This window comes from Oculina patagonica, chromosome 8, assembly GCF_052425735.1.
Source record: "Oculina patagonica isolate OP01 chromosome 8, crgOcupat, whole genome shotgun sequence".
Lineage (NCBI taxonomy): Eukaryota > Metazoa > Cnidaria > Anthozoa > Scleractinia > Oculinidae > Oculina > Oculina patagonica.
Window position 1 is genome coordinate 4,204,288 of NC_135765.1, and position 25,048 is coordinate 4,229,335.

Sequence of the window (25,048 nt, forward strand, 5' to 3'; positions counted from 1 at the left end):
TTCCCAAAGGTATTCTTTAATTCAAGAGACGTAATTCATCGTAATTCGATCTAATTAAAAAATTAGAAAATGGTGTCCGTTAGTGTTATCTTAAGTCAAGGTAAAAAATGATTTTTTTCTTACCAGTAGAAGTATTCTGTTTTTCTCTCGACGCAAAGTGGCAGGAGACGTTGCAGTCCGTTAATCAGGTCGTTCAGATCATCCCTCATCGCGTTAAACCTCTTGAGCACTTCATCTGCTTTCTTCACCGACATTTTAACAACTTGGGATTTTTCATCAAGTTCGGGGATCCTCTCTCTGAGTTTGCTAATGACGTGTTTATGGAGTGCTTCTTTTTCTGTTTGGTTGGTTTGTTTTTCAACTTCGTCCCACTTATTGCAGACAAACAGAGCAGACTCGGCCGTGATACCACTACGTTTCTCTCCTTTGTACAGTTTGCTCCATTGCCTCAGGATATAAAGCTAAAAGATTTCAAACACACACAAAAACTCAAATAAAGGTGTGTCCTCGTGTGCCAAATGTGTGTCGAAAAGCCAAGTATGAAGTGGCTAGGTGTTTTTTAAATCCTCCTAGCAATTTGTCAGGTTCGCCTCAACAGTTGCCGGCTCCCATTTATATTCTTGGACGCAGGGAGGCACTGAAAGAGAAAAGTGTCCTACCTATCCATGACCCCAGTTAGCGTGCAAGCAGGTACCAATCAATCCCAGTAGAACACACGTAATGTGCAGTGTTGCTTTAACTTTAACGAACTTACCCGGTCCTCCTGTAATCCTCCAGCATTTAAACTGTTGATGACGTAGATGAAGGCGTAGGCCTGTGGCAAATATTCCAAGGTTATCTTGCTAACATGCTCTGAATCACAAATACCTGGGCTGTCTACAATCACCACACCACCCTGGACGAAAACAAACAACATGGCAGTGAATGGTGATAATGTAAAAGCTAATGACAGACCGACGTTAATGGTTTGTATTTGTAGAACAGTTGTCGACAAATAAACGAACCCATTAGGAAGTGAGGATGATTAAAGATCGCGAGGATAGAAATGGATTACAGACTGGAGAAAATTGAAAGAGCTGCATGGGGTCTGGATCTGAGTGTCTCTACAAAATTCAATAATGTATGTAAACAGTTTACTTTGTTATAGAACGCGGTAGGCTGTTAATACACGTACATTTACACTGCCATTTCTTTCCCATGGCCTACTAGATTTACAAGAACAATTACCCAAAATTTTGTATGCAAGCACATTATATTTATATGTACCTCCAAAAGTGGGTTGGGTATCTTGATCTCTATTTTCTCACACCAGGGCTCATCCTCTAACGGTTTTTCAATGTACTTTTTAATCCTGTCAAACCTGCTCCCTGTTAGTGTGCGAGGTCTACTGCGTTTAGCGAAGTGTATCACCGCTTCTTTTCTTGGTCCATAGGATATTTCACAGATGGTTTGTGTGGTTTGCATTATGCTGGTCGGCAGAACGTGGTCATTCAATAAGAGATTGATAAGACTGCTCTTACCGGCGCCGGTCTCTCCTGTTGGAATCGAAATAGAGAAATACTCTTTTTCATGAATTGGCAAACTGGTCCTGATAAAAAGAAACATTCTGATTGGCGTTTTGCAATAAATGGTCACGTGATCATCATTCTGTGACTGGAGAAATATATTTGTCAGAAATAGAAAGGGCGTATAGAAACAAGCGAACATGCAAATTGTCAGGCTTATAGCTTAAAACAGGGGCACCCATCGAGAATATAGTTCAAAACCACTTAAAGATAGCACCGTTGAACGTATTTTAGTATTTAAACGGTAGATATAGGCATATTTTTATCCCCTAAAATTTTTTTATCTGTTCGGCGGATTTCCTAGCTGAAAGTCTAGTGATCCGAAAGTTATAGGGATCAAAACTTACCTTTTCGAAAAAATTCCAGCCAGAGAAAGGCTCCCGAAAATTCTAGGTGACCTTTTTAGAGTAAAATCCGTTAAAAATGAACAATTATACCATTTTTTAGATATTCGAAAATCCTAGGAAAGGCAGGCAAGCAAAAAAATTTACAATGAATGTTCCGAAAATTCTAGATCTCAAATCGTCTTCCGAACAGATATTTTAACGAAATATTCCGTTGGGTGCCCCTGTTAAAAGGGTACGTTTAAAGCCGTTCGAATTTAGAACAAAGGATTTGTATGAGGAAAACAATTCTTGCCATCAAGTTACGTTTGAGTGCTTTTCCCTGCAAATACTTGTAAATATTTGTATTTTCAAACTACCATTGCTGACTCTTGTTTCGCTGACTTATCGCTTGTGGCTGGGCTCCAGCGCGCGAAGCGCGCCAGCGGAGCACCATGGGTAAGAAATTTTGGTAAACCCATTAAGCCGAGAAATTTGGTATTCACATGAGCGTACGAGCGAGCGAGCGTCGGTACAGATTCTGGGGGGAGGGTGAGGAGGGTCACAGCGCAATCCGACACTGGGGAAGAGTATGTCATCTTATGCTGCCTTACATCTTCCAGTGTAGATATTGGACACCCAATTAACAGCTGTCAAAACAAGGTATCTACTGACCAGTATCACATGACCATATCGAGGGCTCAAGTTTAGAAAACTGAAATTGAAAAGCAGAGACCGATACAACGTAGAATGATAGAATTAGTTTTGGACTATATTTCGTCTGGCCAAACCAGCCTTCTTCAGGTACAATGGAGTTTAAATAGTGGTTTGACCTTGGACCGCGGGCTCAAGTCTTATGCACGAAGTGCAACAACTTACATCGACAACTTAACGAGCGAGTATTTGCATAAAAAATATGAGCGCGCGCGTGATTTGATGTGTTCGCGCGTGGAATTGTTTGTGAACAAATTGTTTACTCAAAAGTAAATTAGGATTCTGAAAAAAAAACCATTTTTATTTGATTTCTAAAACATAAATATGCTTAAACTATTAAGAGATTTTACCCAATCAACGCTTAACTTTATTTGTTAGATTGAAGGAAGTCTATGGCCTTATATTCATGTAACTCAGAGTTACCATAATATAATATTCACTGATAATATTCACTGATAAACAATCGTGTCTTTTTTGTTACAAAAAAACCGCATTGTTCTCACCATTCAAGCGTGGAATATAATTACCATAATTGCCATTTGGAAACCGGGTTTTGATCGGGACACCTTCGGAAATCTCAAAGTTTGGACTTTTCCGACAATTGTGGGGCTGAGAATACAGCGCGGATACAGAACTTCGTGAGCTGCCACTGCAGAGAGATAAACTAGGCATACTGTAGTGTGTCATAACAGAAGCGGAATTCTACAAGAGCGCTTTTAAAAAATATAATGAATATAAGGCCATATATGCAAATTTGCGCATTTAAACCACCATAACTTGCTGGCAAACTTTAAATTAAAAAATCCGCTTCTGTTATGACACCCTAGAGGTATTGACTGATTAGTTTTTGACAAGATCACAGTGTGCTGTCTCCTCCTCGTTCCGAAAACCCAGCCATGTTATATTGTATTGTAGCCCCAAAATCAAGTACTTCCCAATTTGTAACTAACGAGGCTGTTACTTCGCTGTTAAGTGCAATCTACCAAGTAAAAGATCGCATTTATAATCTTTTATCATTTCTGTATGTCTCTGTAAAATTTGAGCCTAATCGCACCCATAACAGCCGAGAAATAAGCGAAATTGTGCAAGAACACCAAAAGCAGTGGACCCGGCCAGGGCTCTTTCCGAAACCGGACCGCTCGAGTCCACACTTTGCTAAATATAAAAAAAATCTGCTAAATAGTTCTTCAAGAAATATACGAAGATCAACACTTTGGCTAGATGGGTAACCCGTTGATTAAGACCATTACGCAAGAGCTTGAGACAACGAAAATTAAATGATTAGTCTTACCAGCAATGAGCACAGTGTATCGCTCGTTTTCTAGGTCTGCAATGCATTCCTCTGCTTCAGACAGGAAGTCTCTTTTTTCTGCCCGACTTATCACCGAAGTTTCTTCAAGAATGTCCTTCACTTTCTGGTAGTACTTTTTTAAAATGTTTCGTCTGTCACGAGTTTGCTCCAGATCTTTTAAAATCCGCTCATATCCCTAAAAAAATGGCCCCATTAGACAATAAAGACGTGACCTCTTTCTCCCAAAGACCCCTCACATGAAATATGGGATTTCAAGCATCACCGCTCACCAACCTATGCACTTTTTACCTTCTTCACAAGTCGATTTTAATTAACTTGTAGAAATCCTGATTATTAGTTAGACTGCTGATAGAAAACTATCAACTGTCTCCGTATATAGCAGTTTAAAAGTTCAGCGTAACGAAGTGGCTGAACTCCGTGACAAGTTTCACAGTTAACGTGATAAATGTAAATTAACATTTTTCTTGCTATATTATATTTCCCTTTCTTATTCCTAACCTGCTTTCAAAATAACCTTTTTTCATCTCCAAAATATAATTGAAAAATGTCAAGTTAGCGATTTCAGCTCAACATTCAAACGGTGAAGTATATAATCAGTGACACCAAATCGTATTTGCTTCAAAACACGGAAGTAATCAAAGCAACGAACAAACGCAGATTGCGTCAAAATACGTCCATATTGCAACATGTAAAAGCTTGCTTGAATAATTTCTTCCGTGTTCAAAAATCAGGTATCAGTAAGCGATTCTTAGAAATTAAGACGAAAGTTGTTTTGAATCAGTTCCTTTTTAGCTGACACAAGTTTGAGTTTTGCCGTTTCCTTCTTAGCTGATATCACCTTTTATATGGCCCAAAGGGCGATTTTGTTAATCACGCCTAAAAACTGAAAAAATAAAAAATACCCCACTTCACTTGCTGACCCCTGTTTTGCTGGTCAATATCGTTTAATTTCCCACCCATAAAGCTTCGAAAGTACTCACAACTTAGCATTAGTGGTACATGTCTCTGGTGTTTTCAAATTACTCCAACCTTCAAGAGAGTTTAAACGTGTAAATAAGAGTTGTTGTCAATATATCCAAATGCCCTGGAGGATCCTGGAGAAAATTTGTATTCAAAACCGGACACTGCATCCACTTTCAAATGACTCCAAAAAAAGATTTAGTGTGCATGTGACAAGAAAATCAAATGATTCCATCGTTCGCCGGCACCGATTACTGAAATGAAAATCTTACTAAATAACGGTTTTCTTTTGGCATCTCAGTAAGACGTTTTATGTATAAAAGTGACTTTTCATTATATATTAAGCAAGTTCATTTGTTAATGCTCGACTGAGCTCAAGCCTGTAATACCTTATGCAGAGATCCATTTGTTTCCATTAGTTCTTGTACCCTCTTGTCTCGCAGTTCTCGCCCCCTGGCCATGCTGGTTACTGTCTCATATCCGTCTGGGAACAGAAGCTCTAAATCGTGCGCCACATCCGCAATACTTTCGCTGCGTTTAATGCCAGCCCTTGGATTGAACTGTGCCATCGTTGGATTGAACTGCGCCGCGATACGTTTTGCCTGGATTAAGAAAAAAACAGCATAAACTTACCCTTCAGCTTAGCCTTGGAGTTTTCTGCTGTACCTTTTCAAACAAACTCCTGTTTAAAGATTGAAGCGCAGCCAGGATAAGACATAATAAAAAACAAACGTTCACTGGCTAAAAAGATTAAAAACAATGAGCTTTCGGCTGTCGCTCTACAGCCTTCAACGGATAAAAAATTGAATACAAAATGGATAAAATATATACAAGCAAGGTGTGATAAAAAGAAAATAATGAAAAACAAAAGCGAAGTAAAAATGTGCTAATTAAGATGCTATTTTTTAAAAAGAATACAACATTGGCTTGGAATGGGCTTCGAGTTATTGTCAGCATGCTTAGTAGCAGAGGTGTGCCAAGCTTCCAAAGTTTTTCTAATACGAAAAGAGCCTTTGTCAATTACACTAGAGTTTTCAAAGTCTATGCGATGGTCGAATGACCACGCATGTTTCGCAATGTTTGAGCCATTCGCACAGGTTTTTACATTCCTGATATGTTCTTTTTTGCGGGTTTCAAAACAACGGCCGGTTTCACCCACATAGCACCAATCACAATCAGCACAAGGAATTTTGTACACCACATTTGGTTGTTGTTCGACTGGTGGTCTAAATTTAGGGGATGGAAATTCTTGTTGTAATGTCATGGGGGGTTTATTAATTACTTGAATGTCGTGCTTTCGAAGAATCCTTGTTAGTGGTTGCGTGACACCATTGATGAATGGAAGTACAGCGTAAGTGTTTAAATGCTCCTGAGGCGCAGCCCATTTAAAAAACATATGGACAAGTTCTTCTGGTGAAGGGATGGCATGTGTAGTTGGATTGGAGAATTTCTTCTTTAGGATGTTAGAAATAATATTGGACGGATAGTTGTTAGCTCGTAGGGCATCAGTGACGTGATTGATTTCAGTATTTTTCCCTTGGGCTGTGCTAGGGAGTTTAGTTGCCCGGTGTAAGAGGGTCTCAGCTGTGCTAATCTTATGGCTTTTGTCATGGTGAGAATAAAAGTCTAAATATCTGTCAGTGTGGGTTGCTTTGCGATAAACATCGATGGTGATGGTCCTGTTTGCTGATATGATTACTGTCTTTTTTGTTCCGATACAATACTCGTCCCGGTCGCAAGATAATCCTGATATTTTCGTGCTTTATCGATGCTCTTTTTTGATTAATACTGGACGGAAGGGTGTTGGACTTGTCAGGTTTTCTGTATGGGTGATACTTACCGGTTGTGATGTTCGATGTTGCATCTAGGATTTTCTTGCGACCGGGAAGAGTTTAATAAAACCTCGAAGTTATACAACTATTCCTCAAATCCAGCCGATAAAGCGAGAACATCCGATACATAAGAAGTCAATGACTATATTCCTTGATGCCTTATCGGCTTAATAAGAGGCAGGAATTTCATTCGAAAAATCGTGCTGACCGTACACATAAAACCAAAGGGCGAATTTCTTGAGATACATTTTCTCAACTGCTTAAGTTGAGTACATTACTGTGATGATCTTTCATTTGTTTAAAATGTATATCTGCAGTACAAATATATGAATTTCATATATTCATTTCATGAGATACATTTTATTGCATAATTACTAATGTTGCTTTGTCGCTCAGGGGCTCTATTTGGGGATTTTGTTACCACTGTATGCCGACCGTTATTCAAAGGCCCCGAGATGGGATTTTATAATTGCTATTGCTATTACTTTAAAGGATTCAGGAAGGCTTCCTCACTTTGAAGAAAGGTAAAAAAGTTTTACTGTGTGAGCAAAGCACAATTTTATGGTTAAAACAAGTTCCTTCCTTTCTTTTCCTTGGTTTTGTTGCAAGCTACTGGCATTTTCACCTTGTTTTTGTAACATGTACATTATTTCGATATTTTATTTTTGGTGAGCAAACCCTTTTTAAAAAAACTCGCCGCGCATCGTATTATTTAAGAGGACAAGTATACGGGCTAATAACCTATGTGCTGAATCAATCAGCCGCCAGGGTAGTTAATTATCAAAATATTCAGCTGCTCTCACCTGACCTGTACCCAAAAAGAACGCTTTGCATTTGTTGTACTCCTCCTCTGTAATTGTGGTTTTCAGTTTCAACTCTTTAAGCCCGAGTTTTTCTAGAACATCTGGTGACACAAGATTTTGTTCGGCCACCTTATTAAGATGGCCGCTGCTGTAATCTTCCCACAGTCGTTCGAGGATTTCCAATGAGCTGCATGTCACAGTTATCAACAAACTTCCTACGCTGTAGCTTACAACACCGAGTCCAAGCTGACCTTTCAAGTAATCAAGAAATTGGTTAAAGTACTCCTGAACAGAAAGAATAATGTTCCAGATATAAGGTTCTGTTGGAGCACTCTGGCGATTTCCTTCAAGATGTTCCCCAGATGTCCCCACTGTACCTCCAGACTGTAGTTGCTCTCGATTTACAGCCATTGTGACCGTCCTTTCAGATCCGACGACTACTCTTTCCACGGCGATTTGAATAACAGTTGTAATATGGTCTGAAAGTAAACAAATACAACAATATCCTTGGACAAAAAAGTAAACTGGCTTTGATATATTAAGAAAGGATATTTTTTCTTCTGGGCTGGTAGTTGAAGACTGCCCGTTATTGAACTTGGGGCTATTCGTGACGTTGCCGATTGAAAATTAACTGAGAGTAAGAAAACTGAATAATGTTCACGTAACCGACCCTTGAAAAATTCAAGAAATCAAAACCCATTGTTTTTAAGCTTACCTAGTCTTTGGTTAATCTGTCGGAGTTGATCTTCGACATGTACGTGGTGTTCGAGTTGGTCTCTGAGATCTACGTTAACATGTTGAAGTCGATCTCCTACTTGATTCACTGCATCTCTCACTTGCTCCATTGCATCTCCCACTTGATTCACTGCATCTCCTACTTGCTCCACTGCATCTTTGACATCCATGTCGTTCTTGTACCATAATTGAAGTTCATCTACGTATCTCTGAGCGTCGGTTGTTAGAGGATTATCTAGCAATTTATCAATGGCCGTCTTCCACTCGTCTCTCTTTGCACTGCTTATAGATGCAGCAATTCGTAGAAGCGCCTCGCTGATTTCTTTCCAAAGATTACAGAACTCTGAGTGGGTAATTTCCATTGTCTGGTTGTGACCATAAATGGAATTGCGGTAGTATTTTATCCGCGCTAAATCTGCTTCCAGACTGAGGTCTGTACTGTTTGGCAGATTGTTCCATCCGGTGGGAGGAGTGGTAAGATTGCATATTGTTCTTAGCAATCTAAAAGTTAAAGTTATATCGAAATTGGTGGACTTGCCAAACGTACTCGGGGAAGGATATAGGCAATCCCACTCTGGTTTGGAAAGTTTAGCTCCTTTCAGCTGAGCAATAATAGCAGGATCACCTAGCTTCAATGGGAGATCGGCGGGTGAGTGAAAAGAATCAAACTTTTCTCTTAAAAGTCTGACACCTCCACACATCAAAAGTCGGGTCAATAAGTGAAAACGATCCTTTCCATCCGTTGAACGCAATCCTTCTCCCGCGTCTGTGAGAGACGCCATGTCGACCTGACCCACTGATCAAACACGAGGACAGAATAATACCTACAAACAATATGAAGGATAAAATTATATTTTTGGAAAGTATGGAAACGTTCTACATGGGTTTTCGGGCCGCCAGCGCAGCGACGCGTGACGTCTACAGCATTATTTCCCGTGTATTTGCATTTGCGTGATTTACAAATCAACTGAATTTAAGGACCTTTAATATGTGGTTTTAAACGCCAAAATGTTTAACTGTAACTTTCATACTTTGGGCGAGTAACAAATACATAGGAGGACGCATCACTTTAGCTACAATTGCATGGCTCTTGGTTTCACGGAAATAAAAACAAGGAAGGTCGCTTGACTGGCGAAATTACTTTCCATTGTCATTTTTAGTGTAGTGTTTGAACTACACTCATGCGGTAGATTGTTTGTGAGGTGAAAAGTGCTACGGGGATAACGCTAGCTGTAAACAATTCCAAGCATGCCATTCATTTCAAAAGATTGGCTTTCAAATAGCCTGCGTCATGTTGCAGCCAGACGTGTCACCAAATCCTTGATATACTGCCAGGCTGCTTTCAAGAGATCGTGTGTATTAAATTATAAGCAAGATTTAAATCCTCGCGTTTCCAGGTATGAATTGCAAGACTTACTTGTCTTTTGCCGAACAATTGAGAAAAAAAAACCCTGAGAAACAGCAAATACATGTCAAAAAGCAAGTTTTTTTTGATTTGTCAAACATGCACGAAAGCGAATGTTTCCAAATTTATATTTAAGCAACATGAACTTTTCCCGACATTAACAATCCGTCACGCAAATTGAATATTTCTCAAGTATTTCCTTCCATGAATGAAACTTTTGTTTGAGAGCGGAATATTTTCTCAGAAGAAATTTTTCAGACCGTCGCCTCGGACATTATAACAAGTGTGCCGTGTGAAATCTTCGTAGTGCAAAAAACAATACTTTCACTGCTGATTCCATCTGTTGAAAAAAAAAAAAACATTTACCGCAGTTTTCTGTTTTTTAACGTGGGGACAGTGGCTTCATTGTGAACTAAGGAACGGTTATATAGGTTTGGCTTCGTCAGTTGGAAGAGCTTAATCAAGCTTAAGGGCCGAAAATTTCGAAGTCCACTTTGACTGGTTTGTCAACTTTTGTTATTCAACTGAAGAGAAATAGTTATTGATATATTGTATTGCCCATCTTTTCGATTTTCATTGTGATTTTCTTGTCCGTGACATTGTTTTGCTTTTGGATTTTCGGACGGTCTGTAGTCAACATAAGTTTGTAAAAAAATTTCGCATATTGTGATTATAACGAAAATTAAACTGAAATCACTAAATTTCGAAATAAAACAAAAATTTTATTGTCATCGTCAGTAAGTAAATTCAACTTATCGTCGTGTCCAAGGGAGGACAATGTGGTGTTTCATTTTTTTATGGTCTAAACGGTAACCGCTTCGGCTTGATAGAGGTGTCAGTCTTAGTTGCTACATGTATTTCAAACACTACACTCTCCGATTAGAGCACTCGTTTTAAATACAGTCAAGTCTTTATCGGACACCTAGAGCTATAAGACGGACGCATGCTGTTGGTCCCGTCTCTGCCTGTGAGACGGACGTAGTTATCCTTCTTCTGCTTGTTTATTGCTACTTATTTACTATCTAAAATTCTTAGAATGACCGGATTTCTTTACTGAGCTTGAATGCACCTCCAAATCATATTTTAACATTTTATTACACCATGTAATGTCTCTCATGTGTTTGTCAACAACAGTTGAATCCCGATAACTCGAGCCTTCAAGGGAAATCGAAAAAACCGTCGAGATATCGATGGTTCGAGTAATCGAGGGTAATCTGGAGGGGAATCGGAAAAGGTTCGAGTTATTGAGGGTTTGTGTTATCGAGATTCGTACAAATACAGTGATTGTCTCAGTTTGGTTAACTCATTGTTTATCTTGCTTTGACGCACATTTGACGCTACACACTTCGTATGCCTTAGATCAGAAACGTTCCGATGTGCTGCGAAATACTGGCTACCTAGATTTATTTGCACCACGAAGAAAGTTTCTGATAGCGAATTAAACGAGAGCCAGACACAGCTGCAGACAGCATTCAGCAGCATTGCTGAGAAGGGAGTGAAGTAGGTCGATAAATGACATCCGATACAACAAGGTACCGTATTTATCTTCTAAACGCTGCTTTAGTTTTACAAAGACGACAGACACATGAATAGTACTCACAATTAAATGATCGAAGTTCCCATGCGAAAGATGTATCCCTTTGGCGGCTTTTTGTACCCACCGTTGCTTGATGTTTGGAACTTGTTGTATCCGCGAAGATCAAAATGTCACGTGATTTCGAGTATCGCATACATAAAGATGTCGTGACTATCAGAATGAATCTGTCTTAAGTCTGAACTGGCATTTGCCCCGAGACAGTTATGTAAATGAGCACTGACAAGACTGACAACTTGGGGTTCAAGAAGTCGTCATAATGCAACATCTAGCCCTGTTTAGTATTGTCATCCAGCAAAGGGGTTCTTATATCCGGGTGGGGGGGGGGGGGGGGGGAAGAGGGGGAAACTTATAATTAGAAGTATTTTTTGTTTACAGGTAGATGGGCCTACAACTAGAGGGGCTTATGTGTGTGTGTGTGTGTGTGTGTGTGTGTGTGTGTGTGTGTGTGGGGGGGGGGGGGGGGAGGGGGGGGGGGGGGGGGGGGAGAGATTATAACCGGAATTTTAAGGTATGCCCAGTTACCTTAACCCTCCTCTTAGCTTTTTGGGAGTAGATGATTTTTGGATAAGCAAAAACTGGCAACGTATTAATTAAAATAGGCAAAACGGTAACGGCACATTGGGTGTCATTTTGTGTCTTTTGTGATGTAGATTTCTGGTGCTAAGTTTGAAGAACACTGCTTTTATATCTCAGAGACCATTCTTGTTTAAAGAAGATTTCAAAAAGGAAAATCTATTCTAATTTATTTTGAAAACCTTTTCAAAAAGCACCATTTTTTTACTTCATAGGCACTTTACCTTTTCCAACATAAAATATGGTTGTATTCGGGTAGGTTCGTTGAAATAGACTACGAGCAGTCCCTATTTTTTCGCAGAGTCCTCCTGCGCGTTTATTATTTTTTCGCTTCAAGCTCGACGGACTCTGCGAAAAAATAGGGACTGTTTCGTAGTCTATCGTTGAAATAATGCCATGAACTTTTCCTATATAATTAATTCTAACCCTTTATCTGACTCCTGCGCATAACTTCGCAGCACAGGAAACACAAGTCAGCTAATGCGAGGTCCGTAGAACGAAGAACATAAAAAACGGGGAAGGATACTTGAAGTGAACCAAATGTTTGATAAAAAATGCGGGCATCAGATGTAAATTAAATTAAACGTTTATGCTAGCTTTAAACTAGCATCAGTACGCTGGCCTAAATCTCTCTTCTTATTGAAGAAGCAGAGACCGATACAACGTAGAATGAGAGAGTTAGTCTTGTACTATATTTCGGCTGGCCAAACCAGCCTTCTTCAGGTACAATGAAGTTTACATTGGCTGTGTTTAAATTTATATGGTGATAATGATATCTTACGAAATACCGGAAATACGTAAAACTAAATACAGGAAATATGTAAACAGTGTGCTAACACTTGTTCCCGATGGCCTTAACATACGCGAAGAAACCTATTAGTTTGTTTACTTATATTATTATGTTGTCATTTTTTAAGCTTAGCATATTTTAAATTTTTTGTTTTATACTAGCACACTGTTTACATATTTCCTGTATTTAGTTTTACGTATTTCCGGTATTTCGTAAGATATCATTATCACCATATAAATTTAAACACAGCCAATGTAAACTTCATTGTACCTGAAGAAGGCTGGTTTGGCCAGCCGAAATATAGTACAAGACTAACTCTCTCATTCTACGTTGTATCGGTCTCTGCTTCTTCAATTTCAGTTTTCTATGTGTCAAACCGATTAGATCACTCAGTTGATCCAACGTATACCGGTAGGAGATCGTACACGGTTTGCTTGCTTGAACTTTTAATAGTCTCTTCTTATGTTCAGTGGTACAAGACCCAATTCATGTTCCAAGAAAAATAACGAGTGCGTTTTTTTGTATGTTCTCCCTTACTCTGTCGTGACAATGTATTGATTTTCAATGAGAAGTGAGATGACGATCATTCTTGGGAATTAACTACCGGGAATGGAGACACATCTATAGCGTATTTTAAATTGTTATTAGAATTATCAAAAACAGCACTGCAGCCATAGGCGTACGAGGCGGGGGGGGGGGGGGGGGGGGGCGAGGGGGGCTGCAGCCCCCCCAGTGCCGAAATGTTTCGGGCAAAAAGCTTAGAATTCGGGCAACAGGCCTAGAGAAAAAATAGAAAATAAGCCAACAATTCTTAACTTCATGTTCAAAACGAATTACATCAACAAAAAAATATTTGAAATGTACCAAACTTTGTAGTTCAAGTCTTAATTTCTCATTTATCTGCTTTCGTTTCCTCTCGCAAATTACTATAATCATGTTCGATTTTTCTCGCAAATTTTGCGTGACCCCTCAGTTTAATTCAGTTGCAATCATTTTGAAGTGAGTGGGAAATTGGCGAGGGGGATCAGAAGTTTGAATTTTCCATAGCTCGAGCGGTTGCACGCGGCGGATCCAGTGTAAGATCTTGAAACAAAGCTGTTACATATGTTATGAAGCAAATGCTTTTGACTCAAATGTTTAGTTCTAAACCAGGCCAAAACTTTCAACGAAATGTTTTTACCCATTTATCCCCCAATGTTTCACACGCTTTTGTATAACTTTCAAGTGAGGAAAAAACAATGTAAATAAGCTTTCCAAAAGTACTTAAATTTTTGACGAACTAGATTGAATAAATAAAATATTCTCGAAGAAAATGAAAGGATTTATTACATTGACAACTTCGGGCAACGCTACGAAATTAATTAAAGAACACACAACTATTTCAACGCACGTTTTCTTGTCCATTTTATATGCCTCTTTATTCCCTGTCAACGCATGCCGTATCTTTTTTTTTTCGGGCAATAAGGTCTCCGCCCCCCCCCCCCCCCCAGCTCCGAAAGTGCCCGTACGCCTATGACTGCAGCACGAGGAATAGAACGAAAAAATAAGGAACTTTAAACTTTTATTAAAAACACTATGCCTGACAAACATGGTAGACAACAAAATATTTTCTTCGGTCATTTTTAACCTTTTTTTTTACAAAATACTAAGAAAAGTATCACGATTTACCGATATTTTGTTGTTTTAAACAAATTAATTATTCCACATGCACTTGTTGGGTATGAGATGATTATAGCCAACATGGCGCTAAGCGCTTCGTTGGCAATCTATCATCTTATTTCCAACGCGCTGGTGTAACTAACGATCAAATTGACTCAGGATTGTAGAGCCTACTTTACCCACTGTTTAATAAACGTATTGCAACTGCAACCCAAAGCCAAATTTAAAGCGAATTTCTGCAAAGAAAGCATGTTGCTTTGAAGAGGAAAATGGGATATAATGTGTGGAGACAAGTATTTCCACTGTCTTTCTCCAATATTGTAACATCTAAACTTATAATAAAATCTTCCCATTCAAATGCACCACTAGCCTGTTTCAGGCTCTCAGTAGTTGGGGGATAGCGAGGGGGGAGGGGGGAGGAGAGAAGGCGGGGCTCGCCTTCTTTCCCCTCGTTTTTCCTCGCTCGCCCGCGTTTTTTGCTTCCCCCCAACTGCTGAGAGCCTGGAACAGGCTAATGCACCACTGACTTTGTTCCTTGCAATAAAACTTGCACGGGTTCAAAGGTATCACTGTTTCACTGTTTGCTCACATTTTATGTCTGTACACCCAAAAAATTCCTGGTTTAGCTTTTCACCTAAGACACGTGTTATGACAAATTCCTCCTAGGGAAACTGGTTCCTGCATTAAAAACGCATTTTCTGTTGATAGTCGCTACTTGCTTTAAACAACTCGGACAACGATTTTATGAAAGAGGCCAGGTTGGTTGGTCTTTTCGATACAAATTTACAACTGAACACTGACACCATGCTTGGTCCTATCCAATTAGAACTAACCGTTTCAAATGCAACCAGTTTTAGCTGATTTGCTTGAAGTGTCCCAATAAAACACTTAGAGAGATAGAGATATACCTTCAAGTATACACGATAAAAAGTTAAATCCAAAAGCTCATGTCTGTAAATTTAAAGTTATCCAAAATACACCGAAAACACATATAGGATTAAAATTTACATCGAAAAAACTAATTATATCTAAAATAACGTTTTAAAAAAGTTTACATCTAAAACATTTATCGAACTGTTGTTGGTTAAAACGGTTAATAACCGTTCGGCCCGTGTTTTGAGATCAACCGTTTTTGGTTGCTTGGCTTGGTTGAGTTTTTTCGTGTTCTTTTAGAAAAAATCGTGTTCGGTTGATAGCATTGTTGAATATATTGACCAAGCGCTTTAAAAATAGTAAAAAAAGCATTCTGTTGGAAACTTCAACAAAACCAACCGAAAATGGTTTTTACAAATAAAACACAAAAAAACTAACTGTTATTTCCAATAAATCATGGCGTTATGGTATGGTTGTTTTATTTAGACTGTTTCGTCCAGGGATCCCCTCCTTGGTTAGGGCGTGGTGCGCGTGGAGATGTGGGTCTGTTACATACGGAAATCGTTTCGCCGTGTAACCATCACGCCCCGCGCACCCTGTTTCCCGCCTTCTACCGACGAAATGAAACGGCGGCTGGAGGCACGACACGCCTGGAAAGTAGTTTTCACTCTGTTAACAAATTCAAGCATTAGAGAGCCTAAATCGCTGTAAGGCAAGATGTTGCACGCTGACTGCCCGGCCAACAGCTTAACTTCACAACCTGCGACCTGCACCATTTGCAAAAATCCTCACAATAAGCCAATCGAAGCACCCGACCGTGTACCTAGCTTAAAGAGCACACGAGGTATAAGAAGGTTAACTATAAGCTAGAACGAATGAAAATAGTGGATTAATAGTGGTGCACGTCAATTAAGATCCCAGCCGACTATGGCACTCAACGGCAACACCTTTTTTTAGTTCCCTTTTTGTTCAGTTAAATTTTTTTTCGTAACCTTCATCTCGATAATTGAAATGTCATAGCTGTATTTTTCCAAAATTAAAATACCTTTTGCCTACTTTACATATTGATGTTTCATTTCCTTAATGAAGTCTTTACATTCTATCGCCGTTTTTCTCAGACTTGGTTCGGTTTGCCAACAGGATGCCATGAGCTCGGTCCACTCTGCTGGAGGAGGATTGGGTGTGAATCTCCCATCTCTTCTGGGGGTCTGAGGCCGATAATTCTCCTCCTTAATTCGTCGAGGGAATTCGCTTCGGCTTAGATTCAGACAACTTAGTTCGTTGAAGGCTCTTTTACCGAACCACATCTCCCACATGATGAGACCGAAGCTGTACATGTCCACCTTGTTACAGTAGGTTTTGCCTTCGTGAACTTCAGGCGCCATGTACAGGATTGTTCCACATACGGTTCCCGTGATTCTGTAATTAAAGTTGGCCAAGCCCAGGTCTGCCAGTTTGATGTGCTCGTGTCTTGAAATCTGCAAATGCGTATTTGGAAATAGATTTGGAAATATGCCTTAAAGGGACCGCTGAGTTAGGTTTATTTTATTAAGTTTTGCCAAAATACTTGCTGTGAAACTTAATGTTTGCAAATTAAAGAAATTACCTCTGCGGATCTAAGTGACAAAACCGCAGCTTCATTGCAACCAAATGTGTAACCCAGGCGTTAAAATTTAAAGAGACAAGGGAACGAGATTAAGTTTGAAAACTGTTCAGCCCAAAAAATTTAAAAAATCCATATTGCAATCCGTTTCAATCTTCGTCACTTTTGGTCATCCGTACCTTCTTTTGTATTTGCGGTGGTACTGAAATGTTCCTTCACCGTTTTACCATTTTAAGAAGTTATTTTTATATCTCACCGAATTTAATAGTCATGCCTAAATTTGACTAAAATCTGTGACACAGTCCTTTTAATTGAGAGGTAACGAATTTCTCCAGACTTCAATATTAAAGTTATTATGTATGACAAGCAGTCATGAAAGTCCACATCTCATCAAGAGTCTTGATTCTTTTCCGGCGGCAACGGTGGTCATTGTATAGAGATTCAGCTCAAATTCGGCATGTTACATGTGAAACAAGAGAGCATTCCAAACAAATTCGTGGAAAAACGAAAGCATATACCTAGAGTTCTGGCTGATTATTTTTTACATTAATTTTTGTTTCAACATTCAGAAACTCTGGGGTCGTGTTGTGGCCCTCAGTAGTTTCTAGATTGCGGATTTAAGCGAAAGGGTCGTTTTGCACGCATTTAACTTAATATTAATTGCTATTTTGATTGGAACTTAGATAGTGACACTGTAGTGATCACTCAAGTTAAAAGTATTAAGTGGGTATACAATATTTCAACTAGTGAACTCACTAGTATGTTGTCCAGCTTGAGATCCCGGTGAATTACGTCCTTGCTGTGAATAAACTCCAGCGCATCTAAGATCTGCTTGGTCCATTGTAGTGTGTCGGCCACCGCGCTCACAGTCTTCCACGGGATGCATTTGTCGTTTTTGAAGATGTGGTTCTTGAGACTTCCAGTGCACAAGTCAAAGACCAGTTCCAAGGAAAGAAGTTTGTGATTACGAACGTTCATGGCCACACCGTAGAAGAAAACTATGTGCTTGTGCTCCAGGTCCCTGTGTAAAGAATGGAACGGAATGGAATTATCTTTGCAAAACTGATTGTACGTACTAGACCTGCACCGAATCGCCCTCTATATAGGCGAGCATAGCAAGCAGAAAAGTGACGACCGCGAGTGACGAAGTCGCGAGAGGGACAGCGCGTCGAAGGACTTTAAGAAAGTCTATGATTGAACAAGCAAAGTACGATACTGCTCAGATGTGTTTGTGGCCTGGCTTGAATCTATATATGTGTTTGTGACAAGAAGAAAGAATTGATGACTTCAATCTCCACCTTTAGAATGCCTTATTGCATTTTGTTAACAACTATAAACTGATTGCCTTTGGCTACCTTTTTGTATGGCAATAATTTTGTTTTATCTCCCATCAGGACTCCCTTAAGTTTGTTAACAAGGTTATTCATGGTCGGCGTCAAGCTAATTAGACAAAGCTTATGAAAAGATCAGGAAAACCTCACGTAAAGATGGATTTAGGATATAACAGTGAAAGGCAAGTTTCAGTGCTTAACGATAAATAAAATTGGAACCAGTAGAAGACATCCATTGCCATTTGGTACAACCAAACTACAACTGCACAGCGTAAACTCCATTCGTCGAGGGTTTCCTACACTTTCTTTCTAGGGGTTAATATAAATATCAATATTTCAAGACACGCTTGCTTTTACACGACTGGTTCTCAAAGGAAAGTAGAAGACATTTTTGCCTTTTGGTACAGCTGGCTACAATCAGTGCTCAGCATGCCTAATATTAAATGCAGTATTTTAAAGGCACTTACTTCAACATGTCTGCTTCTCGAAGGAAGTTGGCCACGTTTGATGGATCTGGAGCTTTTCGAAGCTTTTTGACAGCAACATCTTTTCGCCCATGCCCGGGAGGGGTGAACTTCCCTTTGAACACTGTACCGTAGCTGCCTCCACCTAGTTTGTCGCTCTCGAGCTCGCTGTAACGAAGTCTTCTGGCATCGATTTGGCACGACATCACCTGTATTCCATTTTGTATAGCATCAAACATCAGTTCTTGGTTCATCTCCTGCAGCTTCCCATAAAATGGACCGTACTTTTCGAGGGTTTCTTTATCCCTTGCTTCATCTTCGCTTCTTGTGAGATCCTTGCATCTCTGCTCATATTTGGTAATTAGCTGTTGATGGCATCTCTTGATGCTTGCAATGTGATTCGTCTCCTCCGAAAATTTGTCTCGGACATGATTGAGAACTTGGTGTTTGATGAAAGCCTCGAGGAACTCTGTGGACAGTTCTGTTAGGGCTTGAATGGAATTGCTCTTCAGCATTTGTTCCTTAAGGTGCTTTTCGATGGCCAGGTAACCAAACACGGGTGCAGAAAGAACTCCTGCAGCCAGGCCAACAGGGATCAAAACTGGCATAAAGATTCCTAGAGTCAACACTAAGAATTTCTTCATTCTTGGATCTGAGGGCGAACACAGCCTGCCAGGACGAACCTCAAAAGGCATAAACTCGTCCCCCGATTCACCAACGAGCACACGATCAATGTCACGGATGTCTTTCTCAAAATCACAGAAACCTTGGTGGAATCGTCTCTCAAGATCTGTATGTGCTTTCGTAAAAAGCTTTTCTCTGTTCTCCCAGTTCTGAAGAAAAGATTGGAATCGCTCTTCAATGCATCTGCTGTAGATCTTTTTGATCTTCATAGCATTTGTTTCATCAATATGAGGCAGGTCCTTGTCTGACCATGTGCAGAACCTATACCTAACATCGTCCAATTGCAAGTAAGATGTCATCTTTTGACATAGGTGTTTAACGTGATTGGATATTGCGTCTTCAATGTCTCGGATAGGGATACCTTGTTTGAGCTTTTCGAGTTTGTCTTCAGCTTCTTTGCGATCCTTGAGTCGGTCTTCTTCGTTCCGTTTGGCATTTCGCATTTCACCTTTCACTTGATCCGACATGTTGCAGAGTTCACCACTAATCCAGCTGTTAAGATTAAGCAAAGAACAGTTTATTGCTCTCCAAAAATTAAATAATATTCACTGAGCAATCTCTTTACTGACGGACGGAGGACGACCTTAATGTTTTCGAAGGCGGCCCAATCTAGCTAGATTCCCTGAGATCTTCATCTCCGGGGATTTTTCGAATTGGACACGAAGTTTTCCAGAAGAATCTCGAAGAAACCTGTAAAAAAGTGCGAGGCAATTCAAAGATATCCCGCAGGTGTTCACAAAGATGTTTCTTTCGGTCTGTTCATAAAGGGAAGACGGCATTTACAACGTTTTTGAAGAATTAACTTCCCAAAGATATTTCTAAATTGAAGAGACATAAATATTCACATCGATTAAATTAAAGGACGTTTTAAATTGAGGCTTTAAATTTACGAAATAGAGACATTTGTTTGTAAAATTTAGAAAATGGTGTCCGTTACTGTTACCACAAGTCAAGGTGAAAATATGTAAAGTGGTTTGTTCTTACCAGTAGAAGTATTCTGTTTTTCGCTCGATGCAAAGGGACAGGAGACGCTGTAGTCCGTTAATCAGGCCGTTCAGATCATCTCTCATCGCGTTAAACCTCTTGAGCACGTCGTGTGCTCTCTTCACAGACATTTTATAACTTGGGATTTTTCATCAAGTTCGGGGATCCTCTCTCTGAGTTTGCTAATGATGTGCTTATGGAGTGCTTCTTTTTCGGTTGGGTTGGTTTCCTTTTCCACTTCGTCCCACTTATTGCAGACAAACAGAGCAGACTTGGCAGTGATACCACAGCTTTTCTCTTCTTTGTACAGTTTGCTCCATTCCTTCAGGATACGCAAAAGCTGAAAGATTTCAAACACACACAAAAAACACTAAAATAAAACTTGTGTCTGCAATTGGGTGGGAGTGGTACATACCGCCGGATCTTACGCCGGTTTCTAAGTATGAAGTGGCTATATGTGTTCTTAATCTTCCCAGCAATTTGTCGGGTTCGCCCCAACAGTTTGCGGGCTCCCATTTATAGTAAAGTGTCCCGCCTAACCAAGAGCACGACATAATAACCCCGGTCAGCATACAAGCCAGGCCCACTCAATTTCCAAGATCAACGCATGTGATGTTCAGAATTGCTTTAACGTTAATGAACTTACCCTGTCCTCTTGTAGTCCTCCGGCATTTGAGCTGTTGATGACATAGATGAAGGCGTAGGCCTGTGGCAAATATTCCAAGGCTATCTTGCTCACATGCTCTGAATCACAAATGCCTGGGCTGTCTACAATCACCACACCACCCTGGACGAAAACAAACAACATGGCAGTGAATGGTGAAGGTGAAAAGGCCAATGACAGACCGACATTAATGGGTTGGATTTGTGAAACAGTTGTCGACAAATAAAGGATCCAATTAGGAAGCGAGGATCATTAAAGATGGCGAGGATAGAAATGGATTACAGACTGGAGAAAATTGAGAGAGCTGCATGAGGTCTGGATTTGTGTGTCTCTACAAAATTCAATAATGTATGTTATACATTGTCACAGAACGCGGTAGGCTGTTAATACACGTATATTTACACTGCCATTTTTTTCCATGGCCTACTAGATGTACAAGACCAAAATTTTGTATGCAAGCAACGTTTATTCATTTGTACCTCCAACAGTGGATTGGGTATCTTGATCTCTATTCTCTCACACCATTGCTCATCTTCTAACGGTTTTTCAATGTACTTTTTAATCCTGTCAAACTTGCTCTCCTTTAGCGTGCAGGATGGCTTACTGTGTTTGGCGAAGTGTATCACCGCTTCTTTCTTTGGTCCATAGGATATTTCACAGATGGTGTGTGTGTTTTGCATGATGCAGGTCGGCAGAACGTGGTCATTCAATAAGAGATTTATAAGACTGCTCTTACCGGCGCTGGTCTCTCCTGTAAGAATCATGAAATGGAAAATTGGTCGCGATGAAAACAAACATATTGATTGGCGTTTTGCAGCAATCGTCACGTAACCAATGAGAAAAACCCCGGCCACGTGACCAAAATCCCGTAAACATAACAGCAACACACGTCGGGGAGATGTTTTTTATCAGGAAAAGAAAGGGAGTATAGAAATAAGTTGGCATACAAGTTTTCTAAGCTTACTCTTGTTAAATTTTTATAAATTTACCATTTCGAACCTTGTTTCGGAAATACTGAAAATTAGCATCAGTGATATATACTCCCCCAAGATGGGATACTGGTCAATTGCTGGGTTACCCCCAACATTATTTCAGGGACGGACAATTAGAAAAGTCATGGGGGCCGGGGATTTTTTTTTAAATTAGGACTTGAGCCGGCGATCCAATAGAAAACCAAACGTAACCTTAAAAAATTGTGACCTCGATGAGCACCTGGGTCCAAGATATGGTCATGCGATACTGGTCAGCGGATATCTTGTTTGACAGCTGTCAATTGACCATAACATGAATTTGGAATATCAAGGTTATTCCGAGTATTGTTATTGTTTCCGAGTATGTCTAACAGGAGTCGGCGGCCATGTTGTGCGACGGACAGACGTACGTGCGTACAGACGCGCCCGCGAGCCATGCCGCTAGCCATGATGAACATGCATGATTTTCCTATTTCTGTGATAATGGGGCGCCGTTCTGCGGCCCTTCGGGCCGCTGGAGCTCTGCTGTAGAATAAAGTCCTAAAAGAAATATACGAAGATCAACACTTATTAAACCCCGTCAATTAGACCCTCACCCAGAAGTTCGCGACAAGAAAAAGTATTAGTCTTACCAGCAATAAGTACAGTGTATCGCTTGTTTTTTAGGTCTGCAATGCATTCCTTAGCCCCAGAAAGGAATTCTTTTTTTTCTTCCCGAGTTATCGCCGCTGTTTCTTGAAGAATATCCTTCACCCTCTCGTAGTACTCTTTTAAAATGTGTCGTCGGTCACGAGTTTGCTCGAGATCTTTTAAAATCCGCTCATATCCCTAGGAAAGAACGGCTCCATTAGACAATAAAGTCGCGATCTCTTTCTCCCAAAGACCGGATTTCAAATGTGATCACTGCGCAACAAACTATGCACTTGTTACCTACCTCACAAATCGATTAAAATTTACTGGTAGAAATCTTATAATGAGTTAGACTACGAGCTCGAGGTTTTTATATCGACTTCTGACAGAAAACTGTCAACTTGGTATATAGTAGTCTAATATTTTGGCATAACCCAGTGGTTGAATTACAAACGTAAAACATAAATTAACATTTTTTATCGCTATATTTTCCTTTCTTATTCACAAAGTGAAACCTGTTATCAAATGAACTTGTTTGCATAGGATTTGACTAACACATTCCAAAAGAAAACTGTAAAAGTAAAATTAGTGTGTCTTCAACTTTACAACCAAACGGTGAATTTCATTATTAGCGATACTAATTCGTATTTGCTTCAAAACACGAAAGTAATCAATGTAACGAACAAACGCAGATTGCGTTAAGTTTTGTTTACTTAGCAAACATTTGAAAGCTTGCATAAATAATTTCTTCCGTGTTCAAAAATCACGTATCAGTAAGCGATTCTTAGAAACTAAGACGGAAGTTATTTTGACACAAGTTTCCGTTTCGCTGCTTCCTTCTCAGTTGATATTATCTTTTCATATGGCTCAAAGAGCGATTTTTGTGTACAAGCTTTACAACTAATAAAAACTAACGCACATCGCTTGAGGAAACAGCCGCCTTGCTGACCCTTGTTTCGCTGGCTAATAGTTTTAATATTGTACTCATGAAGCTTCAAAAATACTGAAATTTCATAGCATCAGTGGTACGCAACACTGGTTTGTTTAAATTCCTTTAACCTTCAAGAGATTTTAAACGTTCAAATAAGAGCTGGTGTCAATATATCCAAACGATCTCTAGAAAATTTGTTTAAACAACCAGACACAGATGAGCTGACAAGTTTCGATTCATCCGCTTTGAAATTACTCTGATCTGAAATTAGATTTCTGTGCAGGAAAGAAAATCAAATGAATGCATCGTTTGCCTGCAGCGCTTACATGAAAATCGTACTAAATAACAGTTCTCTTTTTGATATCTAAGACGTTCCACGTATTAAACCGACTTTTCATTATATATTTAAGCAATTTCATTTATAATAATAATATCAGTTGCAATCCCGGGGGGGGGGGGACTCCCATATGAAAGTGACGGGGATGCTCGTCGTCTCGCTTAGGGGTATAAATTTCGGACTTTGGGTCTCGCTTAGGGTGTGCTGGGGAAAATGGCAATATTTCTAGCCGCCAGGGTCTCGTTTAGGGTTGCACGCGAAGAAATACACAAATTAAAGTTTTCTTTTCAGAATTTTGGTATCTTTTAGGGGTCTAAAATAGCTTGAGCCACACCCAGATTGGTCTCTTTTAGGGGTTCTTTTCAAAATTTCCGACGAGCATCCCCGTCCCTTTAATATGGGAGTCCCCCCCCGGGGTTGCAATACCTTGTGCAGCGTTCCATTTGTTTTCATCAGTTCTTGTATCCTCTTATCCCGCAGTTCTAGCCCCCTGTCCATGCTGGTAACTGTCCCATATCCGTCTGGGAACAGAAGCTCTAAATCGTGCGCCACATCCGCAATACTTTCCCTGCGTTTAATGCCAGCCCTTGGATTGAACTGCGCCATCGTTTTTCGTCGTGGCTGTGCTCTTCGCACTGATACAATTAACAAGCTTCGAGCGACTCTACACTGACTCTAACACCTTTCATGTCCCATAACGGGACTGCGAATGTGATTCAAGCGCTGAGAATAGTCAAATCTCTTCGGATTTCGTGCTGAAAATATTTAGAAGCGAGTTTAGAAAGACGCTGTTTTGCATGATTACACATTCGGAACGAACTGCCAGACACATACAAAGGGAGTCAATGAAATTTGAAGCAGGAAGTTTGACCTCTTTACCTTATTTGCATGATGACAACCGCAACGAAAGCATTTGGATAAGGTCAACAAACTAAATACTTCATAAAAAGAAGATAAGAAAAAAATAGGCTGCTACTTGCAGTGAAAGATCTCTGCTTTCTTAACCAATTTCTCTTCGAGAAGATATTGTAGCGAATGTTATCCTACCATAAGGTTCATAATTCTTTTTCTATGCTGGTGTAACACATCTTGATTACGGACACGCCGTTACGTTGTTGCATGTAGACATCAGGGCCGGGGCCGTTACCAGACATTTGCCTTAGACGAGGCAAGATCTTGCCAGTGGGTTCTCGGGGCATGCCCCCGGGGGGGGGGGTACTCCCTATAATGGCCTATACGGGGAGGCTCCGCCCAAAAGGGGTGCCTTTTTCAGGCTCCAGGTATATAGAAGAGTATGGATTTTACAAA

General features: G+C 40.0%; 1 protein-coding gene and 1 pseudogene across 3 annotated transcripts in view; both read right to left on the reverse strand.

The window, feature by feature from the left end:
• Nucleotides 1-11,371, reverse strand: part of LOC144663370 (uncharacterized) — a 16,810-nt gene extending 5,439 nt beyond the window's left edge. For both annotated transcript variants that reach the window (XM_078524287.1, XM_078524286.1), the window contains exons 1-8: nucleotides 11,250-11,371; nucleotides 8,225-9,068; nucleotides 7,510-7,988; nucleotides 5,264-5,476; nucleotides 3,894-4,089; nucleotides 1,267-1,535; nucleotides 755-895; nucleotides 124-461 (exon numbers count right to left, since the gene is read on the reverse strand). In XM_078524287.1, the coding sequence (XP_078380413.1) occupies nucleotides 124-461; nucleotides 755-895; nucleotides 1,267-1,535; nucleotides 3,894-4,089; nucleotides 5,264-5,476; nucleotides 7,510-7,988; nucleotides 8,225-9,026 (2,438 nt within the window). In that variant the 5' untranslated portion in view covers nucleotides 9,027-9,068; nucleotides 11,250-11,371. The remainder of the gene's footprint in view (nucleotides 1-123; nucleotides 462-754; nucleotides 896-1,266; nucleotides 1,536-3,893; nucleotides 4,090-5,263; nucleotides 5,477-7,509; nucleotides 7,989-8,224; nucleotides 9,069-11,249) is intronic.
• A 2,791-nt stretch (nucleotides 11,372-14,162) lies between these two features.
• LOC144663382 (uncharacterized) lies at nucleotides 14,163-24,560 on the reverse strand (annotated as a pseudogene). The gene is made up of 8 exons (XR_013572605.1): nucleotides 24,167-24,560; nucleotides 22,475-22,670; nucleotides 21,351-21,622; nucleotides 20,854-20,994; nucleotides 20,208-20,547; nucleotides 18,543-19,715; nucleotides 17,501-17,765; nucleotides 14,163-16,619 (listed from the first exon to the last, which is right to left on the reverse strand). The product of XR_013572605.1 is annotated as an uncharacterized LOC144663382 (transcript).
• Between the last annotated feature and the right edge of the window lie 488 nt (nucleotides 24,561-25,048).